This window comes from Salvelinus alpinus, chromosome 13 (genome assembly GCF_045679555.1).
Source record: "Salvelinus alpinus chromosome 13, SLU_Salpinus.1, whole genome shotgun sequence".
Lineage (NCBI taxonomy): Eukaryota > Metazoa > Chordata > Actinopteri > Salmoniformes > Salmonidae > Salvelinus > Salvelinus alpinus.
The window spans coordinates 6264296-6290115 of NC_092098.1; the positions used below are offsets into that span (position 1 = coordinate 6264296).

At 46.7% G+C, this 25820-nt stretch overlaps 1 protein-coding gene across 1 annotated transcript; it reads left to right on the forward strand.

Moving 5' to 3' along the window:
- Positions 1–2020: 2020 nt before the first annotated feature.
- LOC139536874 (claudin-4-like) lies at positions 2021–4334 on the forward strand. Its single transcript, XM_071337573.1, has one exon. The coding sequence runs from the start codon at positions 2401–2403 to the stop codon at positions 3049–3051; it is 651 nt and encodes a 216-aa protein (XP_071193674.1). The 5' UTR covers positions 2021–2400; the 3' UTR covers positions 3052–4334.
- The last annotated feature ends 21486 nt before the right edge of the window (positions 4335–25820 follow it).

A 25820-nucleotide genomic window follows, 5' to 3' on the forward strand; every position in this document is an offset into this window, starting at 1 on the left:
TGGATACGCCATGCTAGGAGATACTTCCCTCGATGTTTGGCAAGAGAAAACGTATCTTGTGATGTGGACGAAGTATTGTGGCCAGACCCAGGCCGGAGAAGAGATGAAGCGTAGCTTAGCACTGGTGACTGCCCCCCCCCCCCCACCACCAATTCCTGGACTGCCACCCTGGGACCCCACACACACAATTGTGTTCTTTACTGTATTCTAAAGAATATACTTTTGATTTACATATGTTTATGGTTTTGTTGTATGCTACTGTATACAACAGTAATGTTTGGCCTAATAAATATTTTCTGTTTCTACATTGCATTGGTGTTTACAGTGTACTTGTTACCCCTCTCAGCAGATTACTTTCACTGTAGAACATTGCATTGAAATGTAGATATAAGCCTATGAAAGACCAAAGAGCTTTAGATTTAGAACAACAGTGTTTACATGGCATATCCAAAAATGTACTATTATGAAAGCAGTGTTTGCCATTTGATGCAAATCCTTCATTCTGACATGTGTTTATGCCATTTTGAATGCAGTGTTACATTTTGAAGGAGATGTGAGGCATTTTGCATTTTGTGTGTGCAGTTTTGGGAATTGTGTGTAGAGTTTTGAAAAAAGGAGACAGTTTTGAAAACGTGTGTAAGCAGTTGGAAAAAACTGTAATACATTTTATTTGGAATATAAACTAAGGAAGAATTATACAAATTATGGAATAATTACCATTAGAGTCAAGGGACCAAGAGACCGCTGTCAGAAATCACTATCATAAAATGTAATTGTGTACTTTGCTATAGGTCTAGGGGGATCACAATGTAAGGCTTTTTGCTCTGTGTGTGCGTGCGGGCATTTTTCTCAAACCAACATAACTAGTTTCCCCTCCCTGTTTTTTGTGTGAAATACACCTGTATTCAAACCATTATATGACACTTCCTGTCTTGTGCCACCAATTCGGTGCCTTTTGAGAAGTGTAACAAAAAAATTATAATAAATTATTTGACTTAATTTGAACATGTTTAACTTCATAAAAATATGTTTTCTCATCTCAATTTTTTTTTAAATTACTTTACTATATTAAGTGCCAAATAAAGTAACAGGATTGACCGTGACAAGGTTGATGATTTCATCCTAAATCAGCAATAAATCCCCCTGTGACAGGGAGAATGGACACCAGGAAGTGGCAATTTAATGCAAGCTTCACCAAAAAATGTAATTTGTTCAAACATTTCAAGCCTGTATATCTATAGGTAACAGGGTTGACGTGTTACTGTATGCATGACCCACTCAGTTTTTATCCACACTATGATTTTACTTTCAGATGTTGAATGTTTCTTTTGAAATCTTTTTTTTAAAATTAATAGTATCACCATATTAAAATGAGAGTTCAGTTCACATAAGAGTTGACCTTAAAATGAGGGACAGACTTAAATGAATCGCTAATCACATGAAATAAATTATAATCTTCAGAAATGACTTTGTCAAAGCCACAAAATAACTAGAGCTTTACAATGATGGTAAAAACTTGGATAAAGTGTGCGGTTAAGTGCGTTAAAATATTCCCAGAAGTCATAGAGGGTGCAAGGAGGGACATGTCAAATGCTGAATTTTGGAACTTTAGCAAGTCTTTATTCATATTAATAAAAAGGCACTTGTTACACAAAAGGCACTCATGTCGTGGAACGACCCACCTATACCAGCCTGTACCTCAAATATACAGTGTAAATCCAGTCAGAAGACATGATTCAGCATACTTTCCCCCAACATTTAGAGGGCATTATTTCTTCTGAAAGGAGCAGGCAAGGCCAGGGTAATTGTCATTGTCCTTATGTTCCTTTAAGGAACAGTCAAGAGGGAGTCAGATTACAGGTGAAACCCTCCCCTCTGGCTGCCTCCTCCCTCCCTTCTCTTCTCTCATCTCTCCTGCTTCTCCTCCCTCCTCCTCCTCCTCCATCCATCCCCTTCTCTCAGTAGCCTCTATGGGCAGGTCATTGTTTTTGTGAAGAGCTTGAAAGCACCTGTTCTACCATACTGAGACATCATCACCAGGTGACTGGTCCCTTCCTTCTCTCCTGCCTACCCTGGGGTTTAAAGGATCTCTGAGTATGTGGCAGCATCACTTAGCTACATCACACCCCCACACACAGAGCGAGAAAGAGAGAGCGAGAGAGGAGTTACAAGGAAGAACACTGAACACAAAGAACCACAAAGAAGCTCCAGATTTGGAACAGAAACTTCTGTCTTTGATTAGAATCTCAGCTTGACTGAATCCTCTGTTAGTTCTAGAATTTGTGCACTGGATTCTGGAAGTTGAGAATCTCAGCAGGTTCTAAGAACTTCTTAGTTAAGTCACATCCTCGTTCCACCAGGAAGGGCAGGTGTTGGAGAGAGCCAGCCCAGGGAGCTAGCATGTCGATGGGCATGGAGATCGTGGGAATTGCCCTGGGCGTCATAGGATTCATCCTGGGCATCGTGGTCTGTGCTTTGCCCTTGTGGAAGGTGACAGCCTATATCGGAGCTAACATTATCACATCCCAGACCATATGGGAGGGCCTATGGATGAACTGTGTGACTCAGAGCACGGGGCAGATGCAGTGTAAGGTCTACGACTCCCTCCTGGCCTTGCCCCAGGACCTGCAGGCCGCCAGAGCCATGACAATCATCGCAATCATCCTGGGGATTCTAGGGGTGATGGTCTCCATCGTCGGAGCCAAGTGCACCAACTGCATCGATGATGAACCCGCCAAAGCTAAAGTCATGATCATCTCCGGAATCTTCTTCATCCTGGCCGGGATCCTCGTCCTCATCCCTGTCTCCTGGTCGGCCAGCACCATCATCCAAGACTTCTACAACCCTCTTCTGATCAACGCACAGAAGAGGGAACTGGGGGCCTCTCTCTACATTGGCTGGGGGGCCGCAGCCCTGCTACTGATCGGAGGGGCCATGCTGTGCAGCTCCTGCCCCCCCAGGGAGGAGAAGAGGTACAAGCCCCCCGGCATGGCCTACTCCGCCCCTCGCAGCGGGGGCGCAGCGGGATACGACAGGAAGGACTATGTCTGAGAGAGACTTCTTCACCTGCCTGATTGAATGGAAGGAAATTGAAGGAAAAGAAGAGGAGAGGTATCGCTATCCTGAACATTAGCGTGTTTGTTTGCTGTCTGACACAAAAACTAGGAGAGGAATCTCCTAGAAAGACTCCAACATGAAGAAATGTGTGCTTTAAAGTTACTTCTTGGCTTTTCCTCCCCTGCGCATTTCTATTTAGCTTCGTTGTTCAGCTTTATAGTGTGCAGGCTTGTGTGACGTATGGTAGAGGCTGTCAGACCGAGATACTGTACATATAATCCCAAATGGCTGGGTTGACAACTGTTAATTATTTCACAATAGTTTCAATTATAGTTTTTATTCATTAATTTCAAACTTGAGATGACAAACCAAAGCCCTTTTGTTTCAGCACCGTACTGTAAATGAAAACTTGAAGGGTCTTGGTTTACAAGTACTTGAGAAAAAAGCTATAGTTACACAGTACGTGGGCTCATATTTGTAGTGCAGTACTGAGGGCCTTATTGTGTCTGTAGTTTTCTGTTGGCAAGGTAAGATTTTGTTACACTGAAACTTTTAGTTAAAATGTTGCACTGTGTATCACTGACACGGAGGAGTAACTAGCTCTCGCTTTTTTTTTTTTACATGGATTTGATCATGTGATTCAGTGTGTGTGTGTGTGTATGCATGCGCGCGCGTGTGTCTTTTGAATGTATTTGACTATGAGAGATTCTGCTAGGTCCATGATACAGCCTCAGGTCCCATTATCATAGATATCTTCCTCTTCACAGTTTCACTGTATTTAGGTCAATGTGTGTACATTTTTGGTAAAATAAGATTTGTTTTGTACAAACAATCATATATTACATAGCTTTTTAATATCATGCATGCTTTGTGTTCAGATCTTTTTCTCTGAAATATTATGATACTGTATCTGTACTGTCACTTGTAAAGGAAGAAGACTATTCCATTTGTATAGTTGTGCTGTGTGTAAAACCATGATTCTAATAGGAGAGGGACAGTAAACCAGGATCATTGTATGTAATGATGAGATAATGTTCATTTAGTCTTTCGTGTCATAAGTAATCCTTGTTTCCTGCCTGTGCTGGGTAAAGATATGAGGGAGTCATGACCCTTTCCTTAGGACCATCTGGCAGAACGCCCAGAACATGTTCTATAAATTAAGATAGGAGATGGCGCCAGTCACATGCTGGAATCAATCCAATGAATCATGTTTATGTTGGTTTTTATGTGGCAGTATATAAGTCACTATGTATAGAGCTCACTTCAGACTGATAATTTCTGCATCCAACTGACTGACCTCTCCAGCTTGCTGACAATAAAGAGTGATTCGTGTAATATTGACTTCAAGTGTATCGCGTTTCAGGTAAGACCCAGATGCAGACAGTGTCGAAGTAAAAGTTTATTACTAGTACAGGGGCAGGCAAAATGACAGGTCAAGGGGCAGGCAGAGGTCAATAATCCAGATAGGGTGCAAAAGGTCCAGAACAGCAGGCAGTCTCAGGGTCCGTGTAGGCAGGGGTCAATAATCCTGTGTGGTGTGGCAAGGTACAGAATGGCAGGCAGGCTCAGGGTCAGTGTAGGCAGGGGTCAATAATCCATTGTGGTGTGGCAAGGTACAGAACGGCAGGCAGGCTCAGGGTCAGGGTCAGGGTAGGCAGAATGGTCAAAACTGGGAAAAACTAGAAAACAGGAACTTGAACAGACAGGAGCAAGGGGAAAAACTCTGGTAGGTTTCACGAAACAAAATGAACTGGCAACAGACAAACAGACAACACAGGTATAAACACACTGGGGATAATGGGGAAGATTGGCGACACCTGGATGGGTGTGGAGACAAGCACAAACACAGGTGAAAAAGATCAGGGTGTGACAGTACCCCTCCCCCTCTCTAGGGGCGCCACCTGGCGTACTACCTGGGCGCATACCTGGCTGACCAAGGTGCCGGCTTTGGAAATCCGCGATGAGGCCTGAGTCCAGGATGTCCCTAGCGGGGACCCAGCACCCGTAGGGGTAGATCCCAGGTGGACAGCCATACCTTCTGCCCGAGACGATACCGGGGAGCCCGGGGTCCGGTGGCGATCTGCCACTGGAGGTGGACTTGAGAAGGGCCGACCGGGCTCTCTTCCAGGTACGATGACAGTGGCGGAAAAACATCTTGGCCGAAGGTATGCCAACCTCTTTCTCCTGCTCAGGGAAGAGTGGAGGCTGATACCCCAGGGAACATTCAAAGGGCAATAGAGCAAGGAAGGGTGTTTCGGGCACATTCGACCTACACTAGTTGCCGGCTCCAGTGAGGTTGGCGGAGACCAGGCAGTGCAGAGTTGTCTCCAGGTCTTGGTTGGCTCTCTCCGACTAGCCGTTGGAATGGGGGTGGAACCCAGAGGATAGGCTGGCTGACGACCCAATGAGTGGCAAGAACGCCTTCCAGAACCGGAATGAGAACTGAGGACCCCGGTTGGAGACCATGCCCACAGGCAGTCCATGTATCCGGAAGACAAGCTGCACCATGAGCTGGGCCACCTCTTTGGCAGAGTGTAGCTTGGGGAGAGGAAGGAAGTGGGCAGCTTTGGAAAACCGATCCACTACGGTCAGGATGTTGTCATCAGACGGGGGGAGACATGTGACAAAGTCCAGGGATATATGAGACCAGGGACGGTAAGGGACAGGCAGAGGTTGAATGAGACCAGCCGGAGCTTGCCGAGGAGTCTTGTTCTATGCACAGATCATGCATGCGGCGACGAACGCGGAGACGTCAGGAATCACCAAATGCTTTGTCGCACAAAGGCCAGGGTCCGCCGGGAGCCCGGATGGCAGGCAAGCCTGGAGGAGTGGGCCAACTCCAGGACGAGGAGCAGACCCTATCAGGAACGAACATCTGGTTATCTCCACTCCTCCAATGCTATCTTCACCGCAAGAAACCCACGATTCCCCACATCGTAATTCCTCTCTGTGGAGTTGAGGCAGTGGGAGAAGAAGGCGCAGGGATGCAGCTTGAGGTCCAGGGCAGAACGCTGGTACAAGACAGCCCCCACTCTGACATCCGAAGCATTGGCATGCACCACAAACTGGCGGGACGGGTCAGGATGAACCAAGATAGGAGCTGTGCTGAAGCGGTGTTTGAGATTCCGGAACGCCCGGTCAGCAGCTTGGGACCACATGAACAGAACCTTGGGAGAGGTGAGTGCAGACAGGGGGGAAACCAGGGTGCTGTAACCCCGGATAAAGCGGTGATAAAAATGGGTGAATCCCAGGAAACGTTGTAGCTGCACTCTGGATGTAAGCTGGGGCCAATCCACTACCGCTCTCACTTTTCCACGATCCATCTGTACACTCCCTGCAGCAATGATGTAACCCAGAAAGGGGATGGTGGAGCGATGGGCAATTAAAGGGTTGCCTAAAAACCTGGCACCAAGCAACACATGATGTCTTTGTTGGGTGTGGCTGGTTACTGTCGTCCGTCCATGGTTGAAAGACTATGCAGAGATATTTCAACTACTGCAGGATTGTATTTATGGGACAAAGATGGAGGCGAGTGAAGTTGTGGTCTGGACCGATGAGGCTGAGGTGGCATTGGTAGAATTGAAACAAATTCTGATGTCCAACCCTTGTCTGGGCCTGCCCGACCATACAAAACCTTTTCATCTGTTTGTTTCTGAGACGGGGGAGTTTATGTCAGCACTTTTGACGGAGTATCATGGATATAGACCTGTTATAATTCTAAACGATTGGATAGTGTGATCAGGGGAATGGTTTCCTGTTTGAGATCGGTAGCGGCTGCTACTGAGGCTGTTTTGGCATGTTCTGATATTGTGGCTGTGTCTCCTCTAACCCTCCATGCGCCCCATGCTGTGCACGCAATTATTACACAGGCAAAAACGGCTCATTTAAAGCCTGCGAGACTGCTAGACGATCAGAACATTCTGTTGACAATGTCCCATGTTACTCGGAAGCGGTCTACAATTCTTTACCCTTTAACTGAACGCTTCTCCCAATAGCAGATGCTGGTTGAAGACCATGACTGTGACTTAGCTCTTGAAATTGACTGTAGCCCTAGGTTGGACTTGAGATACCCTGTTAGAAAATCCGGATTTGTAGATGGGTCTGCTCAGCGTAATGATTAAGGAGAGCCTTAAGTTGGTTGTGCTGTTGTGACCAATTTGGAGACTGTGGAGACTGCAAGGTTCCCATCTCACTTGTCAGCTCAAGGAGCATAATTATATTTTGACTAGAGCTTGTATTTTGGATAAAGACAGCTCTGTTAACATATACACCGACAGTAGGTATTCATTTGGTGTAGTGCATGATTTGGAACATTGTAGAAGAATAGAGGGTTTTCGACCTCCCCTGGAAAACAAATGACTCACGGTAAGCTTGTGTCCTGTCTGTTGGAGGCTGTTCAACTCCCCTCGTTAATCTCAGTGATAAAGTGTCAGGCCCATGCTCCCTCTAAAGATAACATTTCTCTGGGGAATGCCAAGGCTAACTGTGCAGCTAAACGGGCTACTTCTTCTTCCGTTTCCTCCCTCCTACAGATGGCAGCAGTTCCAGCTCCCACCAACCCTTTCTCTGTTAATTACATCGTTGCTTTACAGGCCAAGGCTGATGCTTTAGAGACAACTCAAGTGGGCGGGGTGCTGTCATAAGGACACGTCGGGTGTATGGCTTGATGAGCGGAGCAGACTTGCCATGTCCCGTTGTACTCTCCAGTTCCTTGCAAAATTGTCAAAGGAGGGATGGTGGATATTGTAAATTAATGTTGGTGTAGAGTAGGCTGTACTGTGTTTGCAGAGAATTTCTGCAAGAAATGTTTGATTTGTATGACTAACTAACATTTCAGTCAATCCAAGGACCGAAGGACCTTTTGAGCATTAATGATGGACTTCATTGAGTTGACCCCTTGTGAGGGGAATAAGTATTGTTTTCCCTTGCAGGAGAGCCCACCGGCTGCTGTGGCGAAAGCACTCGTGAGAGAGATCATACCCAGAACAGCTTGTCCCTTCAAGGAACGGAGGAGGTCATATTGTGTCACCCTTAAAACTTCTTGCAACTATAGGGGGTGCTGTTCCGCATTAGCATTTTTTGGTCTCCAAATTAAACTGCCTCGTGCTCAATTCTTGATCGTACAATATGCATATTATTGTTATTATTGGATAGAAAACACTTTCTAGTTTCTATAGCCGTTGGAATTTTGTCTCTGAGTGGTACAGAACTACTTCTACAGCACTTTTCCTGACAGGGAGTCAGATTTCAGAAATGTTGACCCCTGATCTGGGGTCGGTTTTAAGGTGCCAGTAGATGCTATGGAGAAACCGACACTGCCTACGTCTTCCTCTGGGTGTCAGTACGTCATCACGCTTTGAATGGATTCGATTGCGCAATCAGAGCCACTATAAAACACGAAAACGTGGAAATACCGACCTCTTCCTGCATGCGTCTTGCGCAAGATGGACATCAGACCTGCCTCCTTCCAAATGGTTGTTTAGCCAGTGATATTTCTTCGGTCATGTTTTTAGTCGTTATAGTTGTTAAAAACATCATAATGTAGTTAATTTGAACCGTTTTATAGCAATTTATATCCGTTTAGTGCGATTTTGAGGAATTTCTTTGTCGTGCACTCTGAAACTTTGGGCACGTTTCGGGGTCCCGTTCGATCGTTAGTGGATATTTCGAAGGACAGAGGACATCTATCGACCAAAAGAAGATTAGACCCAAGAAAGGATACATTGCCCAAGAATCTGATGGAAAATCACCTCATAGTAAGAAATATTTAATATGATAAATCGTTGTTCTGTCGAAATATTTTAAACACATATTACGCCATTTTGTTTGTTATAGCTTCTCTTGGCGAACGCTGTATAAGAAAGTAAGGATAATTTTAGAAATGTAAATCAGCGATTGCATTAAGAACTAATTTGTCTTTCGATTCCTGTCAACCCTGTATTTTTTAGTCAAGTATATGATTAGCTTTCGATTAAACTAGATCACTCTGAAAGATGACGTCCGACATTTTGAGGCTTGATTTCCTACTATTTTCATTGTGTAACCACGGTTTTGTATGGCTAAATATGCACATTTTCGAACAAACTGTATATGTATGTTGTAAAATGATGTTACAGGAGTGTCATCGGAAGAATTCTGAGAAGGTTAGTGAAAAAATTTATATATTTTGGCGATGATTACGTTATAGCTCTCTTTGGCTTGAATCGATGCTCTGGTAACGTTTGCACATGTGGTATGCTAACTTATCGATTTATTGTGTTTTCGCTGTAAAACGCTTAGAAAATCTGAAATATTGTCTGGAATCACAAGATCTGGGTCTTTCCATTGCTATGCTTTGTCTATTCTTATGAAATGTTTTATGATGAGTAAATTGGTCATACACGTTGCTCTCTATAGTAATTCTAGTCGTGTTGTGATGGTCGGTGCAATTGTAAACTGTGATTTCTACCTGAAATATGCACTTTTTTCTAACAAAACCTATCCTATACCATAAATATGTTATCAGACTGTCATCTGATGAGGTTTTTTATTGGTTATTGGCTATCAATATCTTAGTTTAGCCGAATTGGTGATAGCTACTGGTGGAGAGAAAAAATGGTGGACAAAGAAATTGTGTATTTTGCTAACGTGTTTAGCTAATAGATTTACATATTTTGTCTTCCCTGTAAAACATTTTAAAAATCTGAAATGGTGGCTTTATTCACAAGATCTGTATCTTTCATCTGGTGTCTTGGACTTGTGATTTAATGATATTTAGATGCTACTATCTACTTGTGAAGCTATGCTAGCTATGCTAATCAGTGTGTGGGGGGGTGGGGGGTGATCCCGGACCCGGGGTAGAGGCTCATGAAAGGTTAACAGTGTTCTTAAGACTCTTTTACCCCAGGTGAAAGCGTCTTTGCCAAATTTAGCAGGTGGAGCTGAACACTGTTTGAACCCAGGTGATTTCGTGGTGGTGAAACACTTCAGGAGAAAGAGTTTGAAGGACACATGTTGGAGAGGCACCAAGCTCTTCTGACTTGCTCATTCAATTAAACTGAAATTTCAATTCAATAATTGAAAAAATAGCATCTATTTTCAATAACAGACTGAATAAAGTTAAAAATAGAAACTATTTAAAAAGCTTTAAAAAAAAATTGAATTTAAAATTCAAATCATTCCTGATTCGACTGACTTGAATTCGAATTTACCCCAACCGTGTATTAAAGTGTGCTGTAATGTGCTCATAACTTAGAATGGTCGCTCTACTACCCCTTTCCTTCAGAAAGTGTGGCCTGGAGTGACCCTCTACGTATTTTTGCCTCAAAATGAGCATTGCCCCACCCCACCTCACCTGTAACACTGACGCAGCTAAACCAGGGATAGCTATCTCTAGCTGGTATCAAACTGTCAACAGTTGGTTACTTCTCAAGGCTAGTGCGCACAGCATGTTACTGACATTTCAATTCAATACAACTCGTTTATCCCATTACGGACAATTAAGTGTTGTGAAATATTAGAAACATTTAATGAGTAATTGGACCGAAACATTTGGATTGGGTTTTGTGTGGTAAGCTAGACATAAACAATAGTTTCCTTATGACACCTTCTTCTCCTCTTACATAATGACATATTATTATGGTTCTTATCTGAGGGAACATCTCATGTTGAAAGTTCAAAGACAGAGAGACAGAGGGACAGAGAGAGAGAAAAAGAGAGGGTGAGAGACAGAGAGAGAGCAGGATATATTTTATTTACTGCGATTACAAATTGGGACTACAAATGATCATTTACAGGGAAAGTAGTTGCATAATTTGCATTCTGAAAAGTGACTGACTTTAAAGAAATATCATGTCACCTCAATGACTAGAAAAAAGAAACACAGCTGGAACGTAGTTTGTCATTTACTCTAGGTTAGTGTGCCATTCACAGTCAATTAGTAACGATCCTTTTATTTCTTTATGGTGTTACAGCACTTAAATTGACTGCAGCCATTAGCGTGTATGTCATACTGTGTGTGTGTGTGTGTGTGTGTGTGTGTGTGTGTGTGTGTGTGTGTGTGTGTGTGTGTGTGTGTGTGTGTGTGTGTGTGTGTGTGTGTGTGTGTGTGTGTGTGTGTGTGTGTGTGTGTGTGTGTGTGTGTGTGTGTGTGTGTGTGTGCTCTTCCTCTGATTTGTCATCCAAAGGGACCCATCTATAACATGTAGTGTCGTTTTGTTAGATAAGATCCTTCTTTATATCCCAAAAAGTCTGTTTAGTTGGCGCTATCAATTTGAGTAATCCACTCGTTCAACATGCAGAGAAAGGAATCCGAAAATCTACCCCTGAACTTTGTTTCAACAAGTCAAAATACGTTTCTATTAACTCCTCAGACACCCTAAAATGTAATCAAACTATAATATTTCTTACGGAAAGAAGTATGTTCAATAGGAAACCGATTTTAGCAGGAACGTCCTGTCTTCATAGGGCACACAAACACGAATTTCCAAGACTGTGTCCCTGTACTAAATCTGATATTTCTTATTCGTTTTTGAAGTTACAAGCCTGAAACCTTGAACATAGACTGCTGACACCCTGTGGAAGACATAGGAATTGCATCCTGGGATGCATCCAGTATGCCCTTATACTTGCCATTGTAAGAGCATGGTCTCTCAAAAACAAAAATGTCTGGTTGTTTTTTTTGTGGATTTTCTCCTACCATATCTATTGTGTTATATTCTCCTACATTATTTTAACATTTCTACAAACTTCAAAGTGTTTTCTTTCCAATAGTACCAATTATATGCATATCCTGGCTTCAGGGCCTGAGCAACAGGCAGTTTACTTTGGGCACGTCATTCTATCGGAAATTGAGAAAAAAGGGGCCTAGCCCGAACAGAGTTTTTGGAAAACGTGATCACATTAAAAAGTGAGGGAGATTTTACTGTAATTCTGTTACCGTACTTTGCATTTGCACTGTTCTTCCAGTAAATGTGTTTTTGTAACATTTTCTGCATAAATAGTGCATAGATTTGTATGGTTTGTTACACTTTGAAATCATTGGTTTTTGTTTGGCATACATTTTAAAGTGAAAAATCTCAGTGCAATTCTGTGAACTTCTCTGTCCTTCCCTACACTTAGAAAAAAGGATTCAAAGAGGGTTCCTCAGCTGTCCCCATAGGAGAACACTTTTTTGCTTCCATGTAAAATGTTCTACCTGGAACCAAGAAAGATTCTTCAAAGGGTTCTCCTATGGGGACAGCCGAAGAACCCTTTATAGCGCTTTTTTCCCCAAGAGTGTACGCACCCTTGTGTGTTTCTATTGTATCAAGAAATAACCTGTCTCACTGGAAAACAAAAATGCAGAAAAAGGCCCCCAAAAAATGTAAGTTGAAACTGTGGGAGTGTATGGGGAGACATAGAGGCAAACACAAATCTGTTGTTTTCCAAAGGAGTACAGTATGGCTGTCTATACACTTAACAATTACTTTCTTTATGTCACGCCTTGGCTAAGAGTTCGTTTTCTGACAATGTGTGAAGATACACAGCACAATATTCAAACACGGAGAGAGAGAGAGAGAGAGAGAGAGAGAGAGAGAGAGAGAGAGAGAGAGAGAGAGAGAGAGAGAGAGAGAGAGAGAGAGAGAGAGAGAGAGAGAGAGAGAGAGAGAGAGAGAGAGAGAGAGAGAGAGAGAGAGAGAGAGAGAGAGAGAGGAGAGGGAGAATGACACAGAGGAAAAGCGAGAGAGGGGGAGGGAGGGGAGAGGGAGAATGACACAGAGGAAAAGCGAGAGAGGGGGAGGGAGGGGAGAGGGAGAATGACACAGAGGAAAAGCGAGAGAGGGGGAGGGAGGGGAGAGGGAGAATGACACAGAGGAAAAGCGAGAGAGGGGGAGGGAGGGGAGAGGGAGAATGACACAGAGGAAAAGCGAGAGAGGGGGAGGGAGGGGAGAGGGAGAATGACACAGAGGAAAAGCGAGAGAGGGGGAGGGAGGGGAGAGGGAGAATGACACAGAGGAAAAGCGAGAGAGGGGGAGGGAGGGGAGAGGGAGAATGACACAGAGGAAAAGCGAGAGAGGGGGAGGGAGGGGAGAGGGAGAATGACACAGAGGAAAAGCGAGAGAGGGGGAGGGAGGGGAGAGGGAGAATGACACAGAGGAAAAGCGAGAGAGGGGGAGGGAGGGGAGAGGGAGAATGACACAGAGGAAAAGCGAGAGAGGGGGAGGGAGGGGAGAGGGAGAATGACACAGAGGAAAAGCGAGAGAGGGGGAGGGAGGGGAGAGGGAGAATGACACAGAGGAAAAGCGAGAGAGGGGGAGGGAGGGGAGAGGGAGAATGACACAGAGGAAAAGCGAGAGAGGGGGAGGGAGGGGAGAGGGAGAATGACACAGAGGAAAAGCGAGAGAGGGGGAGGGAGGGGAGAGGGAGAATGACACAGAGGAAAAGCGAGAGAGGGGGAGGGAGGGGAGAGGGAGAATGACACAGAGGAAAAGCGAGAGAGGGGGAGGGAGGGGAGAGGGAGAATGACACAGAGGAAAAGCGAGAGAGGGGGAGGGAGGGGAGAGGGAGAATGACACAGAGGAAAAGCGAGAGAGGGGGAGGGAGGGGAGAGGGAGAATGACACAGAGGAAAAGCGAGAGAGGGGGAGGGAGGGGAGAGGGAGAATGACACAGAGGAAAAGCGAGAGAGGGGGAGGGAGGGGAGAGGGAGAATGACACAGAGGAAAAGCGAGAGAGGGGGAGGGAGGGGAGAGGGAGAATGACACAGAGGAAAAGCGAGAGAGGGGGAGGGAGGGGAGAGGGAGAATGACACAGAGGAAAAGCGAGAGAGGGGGAGGGAGGGGAGAGGGAGAATGACACAGAGGAAAAGCGAGAGAGGGGGAGGGAGGGGAGAGGGAGAATGACACAGAGGAAAAGCGAGAGAGGGGGAGGGAGGGGAGAGGGAGAATGACACAGAGGAAAAGCGAGAGAGGGGGAGGGAGGGGAGAGGGAGAATGACACAGAGGAAAAGCGAGAGAGGGGGAGGGAGGGGAGAGGGAGAATGACACAGAGGAAAAGCGAGAGAGGGGGAGGGAGGGGAGAGGGAGAATGACACAGAGGAAAAGCGAGAGAGGGGGAGGGAGGGGAGAGGGAGAATGACACAGAGGAAAAGCGAGAGAGGGGGAGGGAGGGGAGAGGGAGAATGACACAGAGGAAAAGCGAGAGAGGGGGAGGGAGGGGAGAGGGAGAATGACACAGAGGAAAAGCGAGAGAGGGGGAGGGAGGGGAGAGGGAGAATGACACAGAGGAAAAGCGAGAGAGGGGGAGGGAGGGGAGAGGGAGAATGACACAGAGGAAAAGCGAGAGAGGGGGAGGGAGGGGAGAGGGAGAATGACACAGAGGAAAAGCGAGAGAGGGGGAGGGAGGGGAGAGGGAGAATGACACAGAGGAAAAGCGAGAGAGGGGGAGGGAGGGGAGAGGGAGAATGACACAGAGGAAAAGCGAGAGAGGGGGAGGGAGGGGAGAGGGAGAACGACACAGAGGAAAAGCGAGAGAGGGGGAGGGAGGGGAGAGGGAGAACGACACAGAGGAAAAGCGAGAGAGGGGGAGGGAGGGGAGAGGGAGAACGACACAGAGGAAAAGCGAGAGAGGGGGAGGGAGGGGAGAGGGAGAACGACACAGAGGAAAAGCGAGAGAGGGGGAGGGAGGGGAGAGGGAGAACGACACAGAGGAAAAGCGAGAGAGGGGGAGGGAGGGGAGAGGGAGAACGACACAGAGGAAAAGCGAGAGAGGGGGAGGGAGGGGAGAGGGAGAACGACACAGAGGAAAAGCGAGAGAGGGGGAGGGAGGGGAGAGGGAGAACGACACAGAGGAAAAGCGAGAGAGGGGGAGGGAGGGGAGAGGGAGAACGACACAGAGGAAAAGCGAGAGAGGGGGAGGGAGGGGAGAGGGAGAACGACACAGAGGAAAAGCGAGAGAGGGGGAGGGAGGGGAGAGGGAGAACGACACAGAGGAAAAGCGAGAGAGGGGGAGGGAGGGGAGAGGGAGAACGACACAGAGGAAAAGCGAGAGAGGGGGAGGGAGGGGAGAGGGAGAACGACACAGAGGAAAAGCGAGAGAGGGGGAGGGAGGGGAGAGGGAGAACGACACAGAGGAAAAGCGAGAGAGGGGGAGGGAGGGGAGAGGGAGAACGACACAGAGGAAAAGCGAGAGAGGGGGAGGGAGGGGAGAGGGAGAACGACACAGAGGAAAAGCGAGAGAGGGGGAGGGAGGGGAGAGGGAGAACGACACAGAGGAAAAGCGAGAGAGGGGGAGGGAGGGGAGAGGGAGAACGACACAGAGGAAAAGCGAGAGAGGGGGAGGGAGGGGAGAGGGAGAATGACACAGAGGAAAAGCGAGAGAGGGGGAGGGAGGGGAGAGGGAGAATGACACAGAGGAAAAGCGAGAGAGGGGGAGGGAGGGGAGAGGGAGAATGACACAGAGGAAAAGCGAGAGAGGGGGAGGGAGGGGAGAGGGAGAATGACACAGAGGAAAAGCGAGAGAGGGGGAGGGAGGGGAGAGGGAGAATGACACAGAGGAAAAGCGAGAGAGGGGGAGGGAGGGGAGAGGGAGAATGACACAGAGGAAAAGCGAGAGAGGGGGAGGGAGGGGAGAGGGAGAATGACACAGAGGAAAAGCGAGAGAGGGGGAGGGAGGGGAGAGGGAGAATGACACAGAGGAAAAGCGAGAGAGGGGGAGGGAGGGGAGAGGGAGAATGACACAGAGGAAAAGCGAGAGAGGGGGAGGGAGGGGAGAGGGAGAATGACACAGAGGAAAAGCGAGAGAGGGGGAGGGAGGGGAGAGGGAGAATGACACAGAGGAAAAGCGAGAGAGGGGGAGGGAGGGGAGAGGGAGAATGACACAGAGGAAAAGCGAGAGAGGGGGAGGGAGGGGAGAGGGAGAATGACACAGAGGAAAAGCGAGAGAGGGGGAGGGAGGGGAGAGGGAGAATGACACAGAGGAAAAGCGAGAGAGGGGGAGGGAGGGGAGAGGGAGAATGACACAGAGGAAAAGCGAGAGAGGGGGAGGGAGGGGAGAGGGAGAATGACACAGAGGAAAAGCGAGAGAGGGGGAGGGAGGGGAGAGGGAGAATGACACAGAGGAAAAGCGAGAGAGGGGGAGGGAGGGGAGAGGGAGAATGACACAGAGGAAAAGCGAGAGAGGGGGAGGGAGGGGAGAGGGAGAATGACACAGAGGAAAAGCGAGAGAGGGGGAGGGAGGGGAGAGGGAGAATGACACAGAGGAAAAGCGAGAGAGGGGGAGGGAGGGGAGAGGGAGAATGACACAGAGGAAAAGCGAGAGAGGGGGAGGGAGGGGAGAGGGAGAATGACACAGAGGAAAAGCGAGAGAGGGGGAGGTTGGGGAGAGGGAGAATGACACAGAGGAAAAGCGAGAGAGGGGGAGGGAGGGGAGAGGGAGAATGACACAGAGGAAAAGCGAGAGAGGGGGAGGGAGGGGAGAGGGAGAATGACACAGAGGAAAAGCGAGAGAGGGGGAGGGAGGGGAGAGGGAGAATGACACAGAGGAAAAGCGAGAGAGGGGGAGGGAGGGGAGAGGGAGAATGACACAGAGGAAAAGCGAGAGAGGGGGAGGGAGGGGAGAGGGAGAATGACACAGAGGAAAAGCGAGAGAGGGGGAGGGAGGGGAGAGGGAGAATGACACAGAGGAAAAGCGAGAGAGGGGGAGGGAGGGGAGAGGGAGAATGACACAGAGGAAAAGCGAGAGAGGGGGAGGGAGGGGAGAGGGAGAATGACACAGAGGAAAAGCGAGAGAGGGGGAGGGAGGGGAGAGGGAGAATGACACAGAGGAAAAGCGAGAGAGGGGGAGGGAGGGGAGAGGGAGAATGACACAGAGGAAAAGCGAGAGAGGGGGAGGGAGGGAGGGGAGAGGGAGAATGACACAGAGGAAAAGCGAGAGAGGGGGAGGGAGGGGAGAGGGAGAATGACACAGAGGAAAAGCGAGAGAGGGGGAGGGAGGGAGGGGAGAGGGAGAATGACACAGAGGAAAAGCGAGAGAGGGGGAGGGAGGGAGGGGAGAGGGAGAATGACACAGAGGAAAAAGAGAGAGGGGGAGGGAGGGAGGGGAGAGGGAGAATGACACAGAGGAAAAGCAAGAGAGGGGGAGGGAGGGGAGAGGGAGAATGACACAGAGGAAAAGCGAGAGAGGGGGAGGGAGGGGAGAGGGAGAATGACACAGAGGAAAAGCGAGAGAGGGGGAGGGAGGGGAGAGGGAGAATGACACAGAGGAAAAGCGAGAGGGGGGGAGGGAGGGGAGAGGGAGAATGACACAGAGGAAAAGCGAGAGAGGGGGAGGGAGGGGAGAGGGAGAACGACACAGAGGAAAAGCGAGAGAGGGGGAGGGAGGGGAGAGGGAGAAAGACACAGAGGAAAAGCGAGAGAGGGGGAGGGAGGGGAGAGGGAGAACGACACAGAGGAAAAGCGAGAGAGGGGGAGGGAGGGGAGAGGGAGAACGACACAGAGGAAAAGCGAGAGAGGGGGAGGGAGGGGAGAGGGAGAACGACACAGAGGAAAAGCGAGAGAGGGGGAGGGAGGGGAGAGGGAGAACGACACAGAGGAAAAGCGAGAGAGGGGGAGGGAGGGGAGAGGGAGAACGACACAGAGGAAAAGCGAGAGAGGGGGAGGGAGGGGAGAGGGAGAACGACACAGAGGAAAAGCGAGAGAGGGGGAGGGAGGGGAGAGGGAGAACGACACAGAGGAAAAGCGAGAGAGGGGGAGGGAGGGGAGAGGGAGAACGACACAGAGGAAAAGCGAGAGAGGGGGAGGGAGGGGAGAGGGAGAACGACACAGAGGAAAAGCGAGAGAGGGGGAGGGAGGGGAGAGGGAGAACGACACAGAGGAAAAGCGAGAGAGGGGGAGGGAGGGGAGAGGGAGAACGACACAGAGGAAGAGAGAGAGAGGGGGAGGGAGGGGAGAGGGAGAACGACACAGAGGAAAAGCGAGAGAGGGGGAGGGAGGGGAGAGGGAGAACGACACAGAGGAAAAGCGAGAGAGGGGGAGGGAGGGGAGAGGGAGAACGACACAGAGGAAGAGAGAGAGAGGGGGAGGGAGGGGAGAGGGAGAACGACACAGAGGAAGAGAGAGAGACAAAAAGGGGGAGAGAGAGTTGACCTAGAGTTTCGGTTGGCTTGCTTCCCCTTCACTTCACTGTTTCTCTCTTTGTTGGTTTCAACTGATCATAGATCAGCCAATGGCAGAAGGGTCCACAGAGAGAACACACAACCTGGTCCTAATTCAACTTGAATGATCCTTAGATTAAAACGAGGGACAGGCGGTGAGAAGGGGACATGCAATTCGCTGGATAACATGTCCAATCAGTTGTTTTTCAAAGTTACACATTTTCCGTTAGTCAGCATCATCTCACTAATAGAGTGTGTGTTTAGACCTCATCCCCATGCTCAATACAGGTAAACGCGTGACCCTAAACGAAATGCCAAGAAAACTATAGGCAATTAAACCAATATTTAACATTATCGCATGTCAGCTGCATGAAAATGAGTGAATTGGCATATAAATGGGCGGTATACCCTCAAAATTGCACTGTAGTTCAAAAAGGAAAACACTCATATTTTGCCACAGCGGAGATAAGTAAGTGTCTGAGACGCCGTACAATTCAGGCTAAGTGTAGTGGGCCTAATGACAATTGCCAAACTTTTTTTTTTTTTTCGTAGGCTTTCCATTCATCAAATTGTGGGGGCACAGTGCACTGTTTGGAAGCTGGAATTATTTTGTGAGTGGACAAACGTGAAAACATTATGACTGGTTGTATTAAGGCCACATTATACATGGTACAAGTTATATGGTACATCTTTACTAGGCCCGCTAGAACCACGGAGATCATACTAACTTAATAGAGATTCTATATGTCATTCTATGATTAGACACATAAAACTGTTTCCACATTAAACGTCTTACCCGTACTGGTGATAAATGAATCTACTTTCCCCGATACAAAAAAAATCACCATTGGGTCTGCTTATAGCTGTATTCTCGTGTGGACAGATTTTGACAGGAGAGGAGCCCCTCACGTTGCCTCTTCCTCTCTGGTTATGCGCTGTATATGCACAAGTGGTAAAGTTGCTGAGGTTACACTGCCTTACAGGCTGATGTTTATGTAACTCATCAGCCAATCACATTCATATTGTGGACGAAGGGAGAGCAAGAACCATTTTGAAATATTTCAGGCGTTGGTGCCTAACTGATGCAGAAAGAACATTGCATCCCAAACCACTGAAATACTCTTTACAAAGACTATTTCCAATTTAAACAGACTGACATTAATTAGCTAGTTGCTTTGCTGGTTAGTTATACAGTACCAGTCAAACGTTTGGACACACCTACTCATTCAAGAGTTTTTCTTTATTTGAACTATTTTCTACATTCTAGAATAATAGCGAAGACATCAAAACTATGAAATAACACATATGGAATCATGTAGTAACCAAAAACGTGTGAAACAAATCAAAATATATTTTAGCCACCCTTTCCCTTGATGACAGCTTTGCACACTCTTGGCATTCTCTCAACCAGCTTCACCTGGAATGCTTTTCCAACAGTCTTGAAGGAGGTCCCACATAATCTGAGCAATTGTTGGCTGCTTTTCTTTCACTCAGTGGTCCAACTCATCCCAAACCATCTCAATTGGGTTGAGGTCGGGTGATTGTGGAGGTCAAGTCATCTGATTCAGCAATCCATCGCTCTCTTTCTTGGTTAAATAGCCCTTACACAGACTGGAGGTGTGTTGGGTCATTTTCCTGTTGAAAAACAAATGATAGTTCCACTAAGCGCAAACCAGATGGGATGGCGTATAGCTGCAGACGGCTGTGGTAGCCATGCTGGTTAAGTGTGCATTCAATTCTAAAAAAATCCCTGACAGTGTCAAAAGCAAAACAACCCCACACCCTCACACCTCCTCCTCCATGCTTCACGGTGGGAAACACACGTGGAGATCATCCGTTCACCTACTCTACGTCTCACAAAGACACGGCGGTTGGAACCAATAATTGAAAATGATTGGCGGTGGGGTTATGGTATGGGCAGGCATAATCTACGGGCAACGAACACAATTGTATCTTATCAATGGCAATTTGAATGCACAGAGATACGTGAAAAGATTCTGAGGCCAATTGTCATGCCATTCATCCACCACCATCACCTCATGTTTCAGCATGATAATGCACAGCCCCATGTCACAAGGATCTGTACACAATTCCTGGAAGCTGAAAATGTCCCAGTTCTTCCATTGCCTGCATACTGATCAGACATGTCACCCATTGAGCATGTTTGGGATGCTCTGGATTGATGGTTACGGAAGTGTGTTCCAGTTCCTGCCAAGTTGCAACAGGCATTGAAGTTGAGTGGGACTATATTCAACAGGTCACAATCAACAGCCTAATCAACTCTATGCAAAGGAGACGTGTTGCTCTACATGAGGAAAATGGTGGTCCCCCCAGATACTGACTGGCTTTCTGATCCACGTCCCTACCTTTTTTTTAAGGTATTGTATCTGTGACCAACAAACTTGGATTTTTCAGCAGGGACATCTACAGGATGTCCAGAGCATAACCTTCACTCCAGATCAAAACTCCAATCCTACAACCTAATTTTGGACAAAATTACCTGGAAGGATTACTACTACCAAGGATATATTTTTACAAGCTTTACAGAGGGTGCTCTGTCAAACAAACAGTAGAGACCTGAGGACACCATCCAACCTGGAACTGAGACAGACCAGATACAACTTCAATTAGCACTGAGGTGTGAAGTGAGAGATGTCGAAGCCTTTGTGCCCAACAAATGGCAGGAGTCTCACAGGCTACCCCGCCCAAATCCAGAGGCCTTTGAAGCCCTCTCCTGGTGTTCAGAGACCATCCACTGGCATTTTCTACAAGAAATCTGCCTCCAGAAATAAGCTTCTCCCAAGTGGGTGTGACACCTACTCCCGTTGCCTGCTGCACTGCTGCTTGGATTCCACCTGGCGATCTGTTCACCGTCTGCCCTGGCTTGTCTCCCCCTGCCTGGTACAGGTACCCCCACCACACTCCCCCCTCTCTCCTGAGCTTTCGCTCACCTCCAGCCAGCACACAGGCATTGTTGGGGCGTGTGACTCTGAACTTACAATGGCTAGCCCCAAGTCGTTATATTTTTTTCTTGTGCATTTTGCTATTTGCCTCATGACTCCTGCATGCTTTGTTGATTATGAACTTTCTTGTTTACCCAACCGTGGGACAGACTAGGTTTGTTCCCCCACTCGGGACTCTCTATTGGTTACAGTGTCTTTTGGCCTCCCATCCTATTCTAACCACCTCTCGCTGGCTTTGTATTCATGTTACCTGATGAATTGCTATACAATATGATCTTGTTGCCATCTAATGCACATTCAAATGTCATAAATCAACACTGCAGAGCTCTTCCTTCCCTCTGCCATGCCTTGATTTTATTACTGTTGATGATATCTGGAAATGTGCATGTACACCCTGGCCCATCTATTGTTTCTAGCCCCAATTCTGACTTGTGCTCTGATATCTGTTTCACTGACTTCTGCTCTCGTAAAAGCCTGTGTTTTCTGCACATTAACACTAGAAGCTTATTACTGTACCTAAAATTGATCAATTGAAAGTGTGGGTTCACAGCTCCAATCCAGCTGTGTTGGTCATTACTGAAATGTGGTTGAGGAAGAGTGTTTTGAATACTGATGTTAACCTTTCTGGTGATAACCTTTTTCCGAAAGACAGATTTTACAAAGGTGGGGAAGTGGCAATCTTTACTAAGGATCACTGTTAGTGCTTGGTTGTCTCCACCAAGTCTGTCCCCAAACAATTTGATTTGCTGGTTTTAAGAACTAAACTTTCAAATAGCTCTTTGTTGACTGTTGCTGGGTGTTATCGTCCTACATCAGCACCGGCCTGTACCCTACCTGCCCTAAGCTCTCTCCTGGCCCCTTACGCTAAGTCTGAATTTGTCCTGCTAGGTGACCTAAACTGGGACATGCTTAAACCATGCTTAGACTCCCTAAATCGTTCTCAGATTATTACTAATCCCACAAGGTATGACTCCAAACACCCAGAAAAGGCTACTCTTCTCGATGTTATTTTCACAAATAATCCTGATAGTTATCAGGCTGGTGTTTACTGTAATGACCTTAGTGATCACTGTTTTACAGCCTATGTTTGTAATGGCTGCTCAGTGAAACGCTTGGTAGAAAACTTTAATGAGCAAGCCTTCCTTCATGACCTGGCCGATGTAAAATGGTATAGAATCAGCTTGATCACCTCTGCCGAAGACGCTTGGACCTTCTTTTTTTATATTTCCATTGGTATTGTTAACAAACACGCCCCCATTACGAAAATGAGAATTAAAAACAGGTTCAGCCCCTGGTTCGACCGTGATCGTGCAGAGTTATTCCACCTCAAGGATTGCATTTGGCGAAAGGCACACGCATACTCAGGCTGACTGGCTCTCGTTCAGGCAAATGAGAAATAAGTGCACTCAGGCTATCTGGAAGGCCAAAGTTAGTTACTTTAAGGAGCAGTTCTCTCTCTGTGGGTCTAAGCACAAGATGTTCTGGAAAATGGTTAAAGACCTGGAGAATAAACCCTCCTCACATCTGCCCATGTCCCTTAAAGTTGATGATGTGGTTGTTACTGACAAGAAGCTCATGGCTGAGCTCTTTAATCACCACTTCATTAAGTCAGGACTCCTATTTGACTCAGCCCTGCATCCCTGCCCATCCAAAATGTCCTCATCTCCCACCCCTTCTAATGCGACTAGCCCCGATGGTCCTCCCTCTTTTTCCCCTGCAGGCGGTCACTGAGTCCGAGGTGCTAAAGGAGCTCCTTAAACTTGACCCCCAAAAAACATCTGGGTCAGATGATTTAGACCCTTTGTTCTTTAAGGTTGCTACCCCTATAATCGCCAAGCCAATCTCTGACCTTTTTAACCAGTCTCTCCCCTCTGGGGAGGTTCCCATTGCTTGGAATGCAGCCACGGTTCGTCCTTTATTTAAATATAAACTGTTATGGGCCTATTTCTATTTTGCCCTGTTTATCAAAAGTGTTGGAAAAACTTGTCAGTAATCAACTGACTGGCTTTCTTGATGTCTATAGTATTCTCTATGGTATGCAATCTGGTTTTCGCTCAGGTTATGGATGTGTCACTGCAACCTTAAAGGTCCTCAAGGATGTCACCATTGCCCTTGATTCTAAGCAATGATGTGCTGCTATTTTTATTGACTTGGCCAAAGATTTTGATACGGTAGACCATTCCATTCTTGTGGGCCGGCTAAAGAGTATTTGTGTCTCTGAGGTGTCTTTGGCCTGGTTTGCTAACTACCTCTCTCAAAGAGTGCAGTGTATAAAGTCAGAACATCTGCTGTCTCAGCCACTGCCTGTCACCAAGGGTGTACCCCAAGGCTCGATCCTTGGCCCCATGCTCTTCTCAATTTACATCAACAACATAGCTCAGGCAGCAGGAAGCTCTCTCACCCATTTATATGCAGATGATACAGTCTTACACTCAGCTGGCCCCTCCCCGCATTTTGTGTTAAACGCACTACAACAAAGCTTTCTCTGCCTTTAACCTTGTTCTGAACACCTCCAAAACAAAGGTAACGTGGTTTGGGAGGAAGAATGCGCCTCTCCCCACAGGTGTGATTACTACCTCTGAGGGTTTAGAGCTTGGGGTAGTTACCTCATACAAGTACTTGGGAATATGGCTAGACGGTACACTGTCCTTCTCTCAGCACATATCAAAGCTGCAGGCTAAAGTTAAATCTAGACTAGATTTCTTCTATTGTAATCGCTCCTATTTCACCCCAACTGCCAAACCAACCTTGATTCAGATGACCATCCTACCCATGCTAGATTACGGAGACGTCATTTATAGATCGGCAGGTAAGGGTGCTCTCGAGCAGCTAGATGTTCTTTACTATTCGGCCATCAGATTTGCCACTAATGCTCCTTATAGGACACATCATTGCACTCTATAATCCTCTGTAAACTGGTCATCTCTCTGGTCATTATCACCCACTGGTTGATAATTATTTATAAAACCCTCATAGGCCTCACCCCCCCACGCCCCATCTGAGATTATTTACTGCAGCCCTCATCCTCCACATACAACACCCGTTATGTCAGTCACATTCTGTTAAGTCCCCAAAGCACACACATCTCTGGGTCGCTCGTCTTTTCAGTTCGCTGCAGCTAGCAACTGGAACGAACTGCAACAAACACTCAAACTGGACAGTTTTATCTCAATCTCTTCATTCAAAGACTCAATCATGGACACTCTTACTGACAGTTGTGTCTGCTTTGTGTGATGTATTGTTGTCTCTACCTTCTTGCTCTTTGTGCTGTTGTCTGTGCCCAATAATGTGTGTACCCTGTTTGTGCTGCTACCATGTTGTGCTGCTGCCATGTTGTGTTGCTACCATGTTTTTGTCATGTTGTGTTTCTACCATGCTGTGTTGTCATGTTGTGTTGCTACCATGCTGTGTTATCATGTGTTGCTGCCATGCTATGTCGTTGTCTTAAGTCTCTCTTTATGTAGTGTTGTGTTGTCTCTCTTGTCGTGATGTGTGTTTTGTCCTATATTTTTATTTAATTAAATTTGAATCCCAGCCCCCGTCCCCGCAGGAGGCCTTTTTCCATTTAGTAGGCCGTCATTGTAAATAAGAATTTGTTCTTAACTGACTTGCCTTGTTCAATAAAGGTTAAATAAAATACAAAATAAATGCACATCTGTATTCCCAGTCATGTGAAATCCATAGATTAGGGACTAATGAATTAATTTCAATTACAGTTACTGACTTCCTTGTATGAACTGTAACTGTAAAATCTTTAAAATTGGTGCATGTTGCATTTATATTTTTATTCAGAGTAGATATATCATTGCATTAACACAATGCAGGCTCCACCCAGGCTAGTAAGTGTAATTAGAGGCTGGTGGGTCTTAAAGCTATCAGTTTCCCCCACAGCCTCCGGGCTGGTCTATGTGCAAGGCTCCTCAGAGGCTGATCTATAATAAATGTTTCTCACAGGCTAACCAAACCGGCTCCACGCGTGCGTCAGCCATCGCACGAATGTTGATTTTGTCCATCCCCACCAGACACATTCATGACACGCAGGTTAAAATACCAAAACCAACTGTGAACCAACTATATTAATTTGGGGACAGGTCGAAACACACATGAAACATTCACAGACATTTAACTAGCTTACTGTTGATTGCTAATTTGTCCTGGGAGATAAACATTTGGGTTGTTATTTTACCTGAAATGCATTTAGTCCTTTTTTTGGTGGATCTAGACAGAAGTTGGCACATCGGCGACACTGACTTCAGACAAGTCCTGTGAAGCTTGTGGGGATCATAGAACAAAACAACTGACAGGTTCATGTTTGTGAAAGTTTCAGCTTTTTTATTTTCATTACAGTGCCTTCAGAAAGTATTCATACCCCTTGACTTGTTCCACATTTTGTTGTGTTACAGCGTGAATTCTATTACATTATTTTTTATAAAAAAAAAAAATGAAATACAGAAATATCACATTTACATAAGTATTCACACCCCTGGGATCAATACATGTTAGAATCGTCTTTGGCAGCGATTACAGTTGTGAGTCTTTCTGGGTAAGTTTCTTAGAGCCTTGCACACCTGGATTGTACAATATTTGCACATTATTCTTTAAGAAATTCTTCAAGCTCTGTCAAGTTGGTTGTTGATCATTGCTAGACAGTCATTTTCAAGTCTTGCCATTCAAGCTGATTTAAGTCAA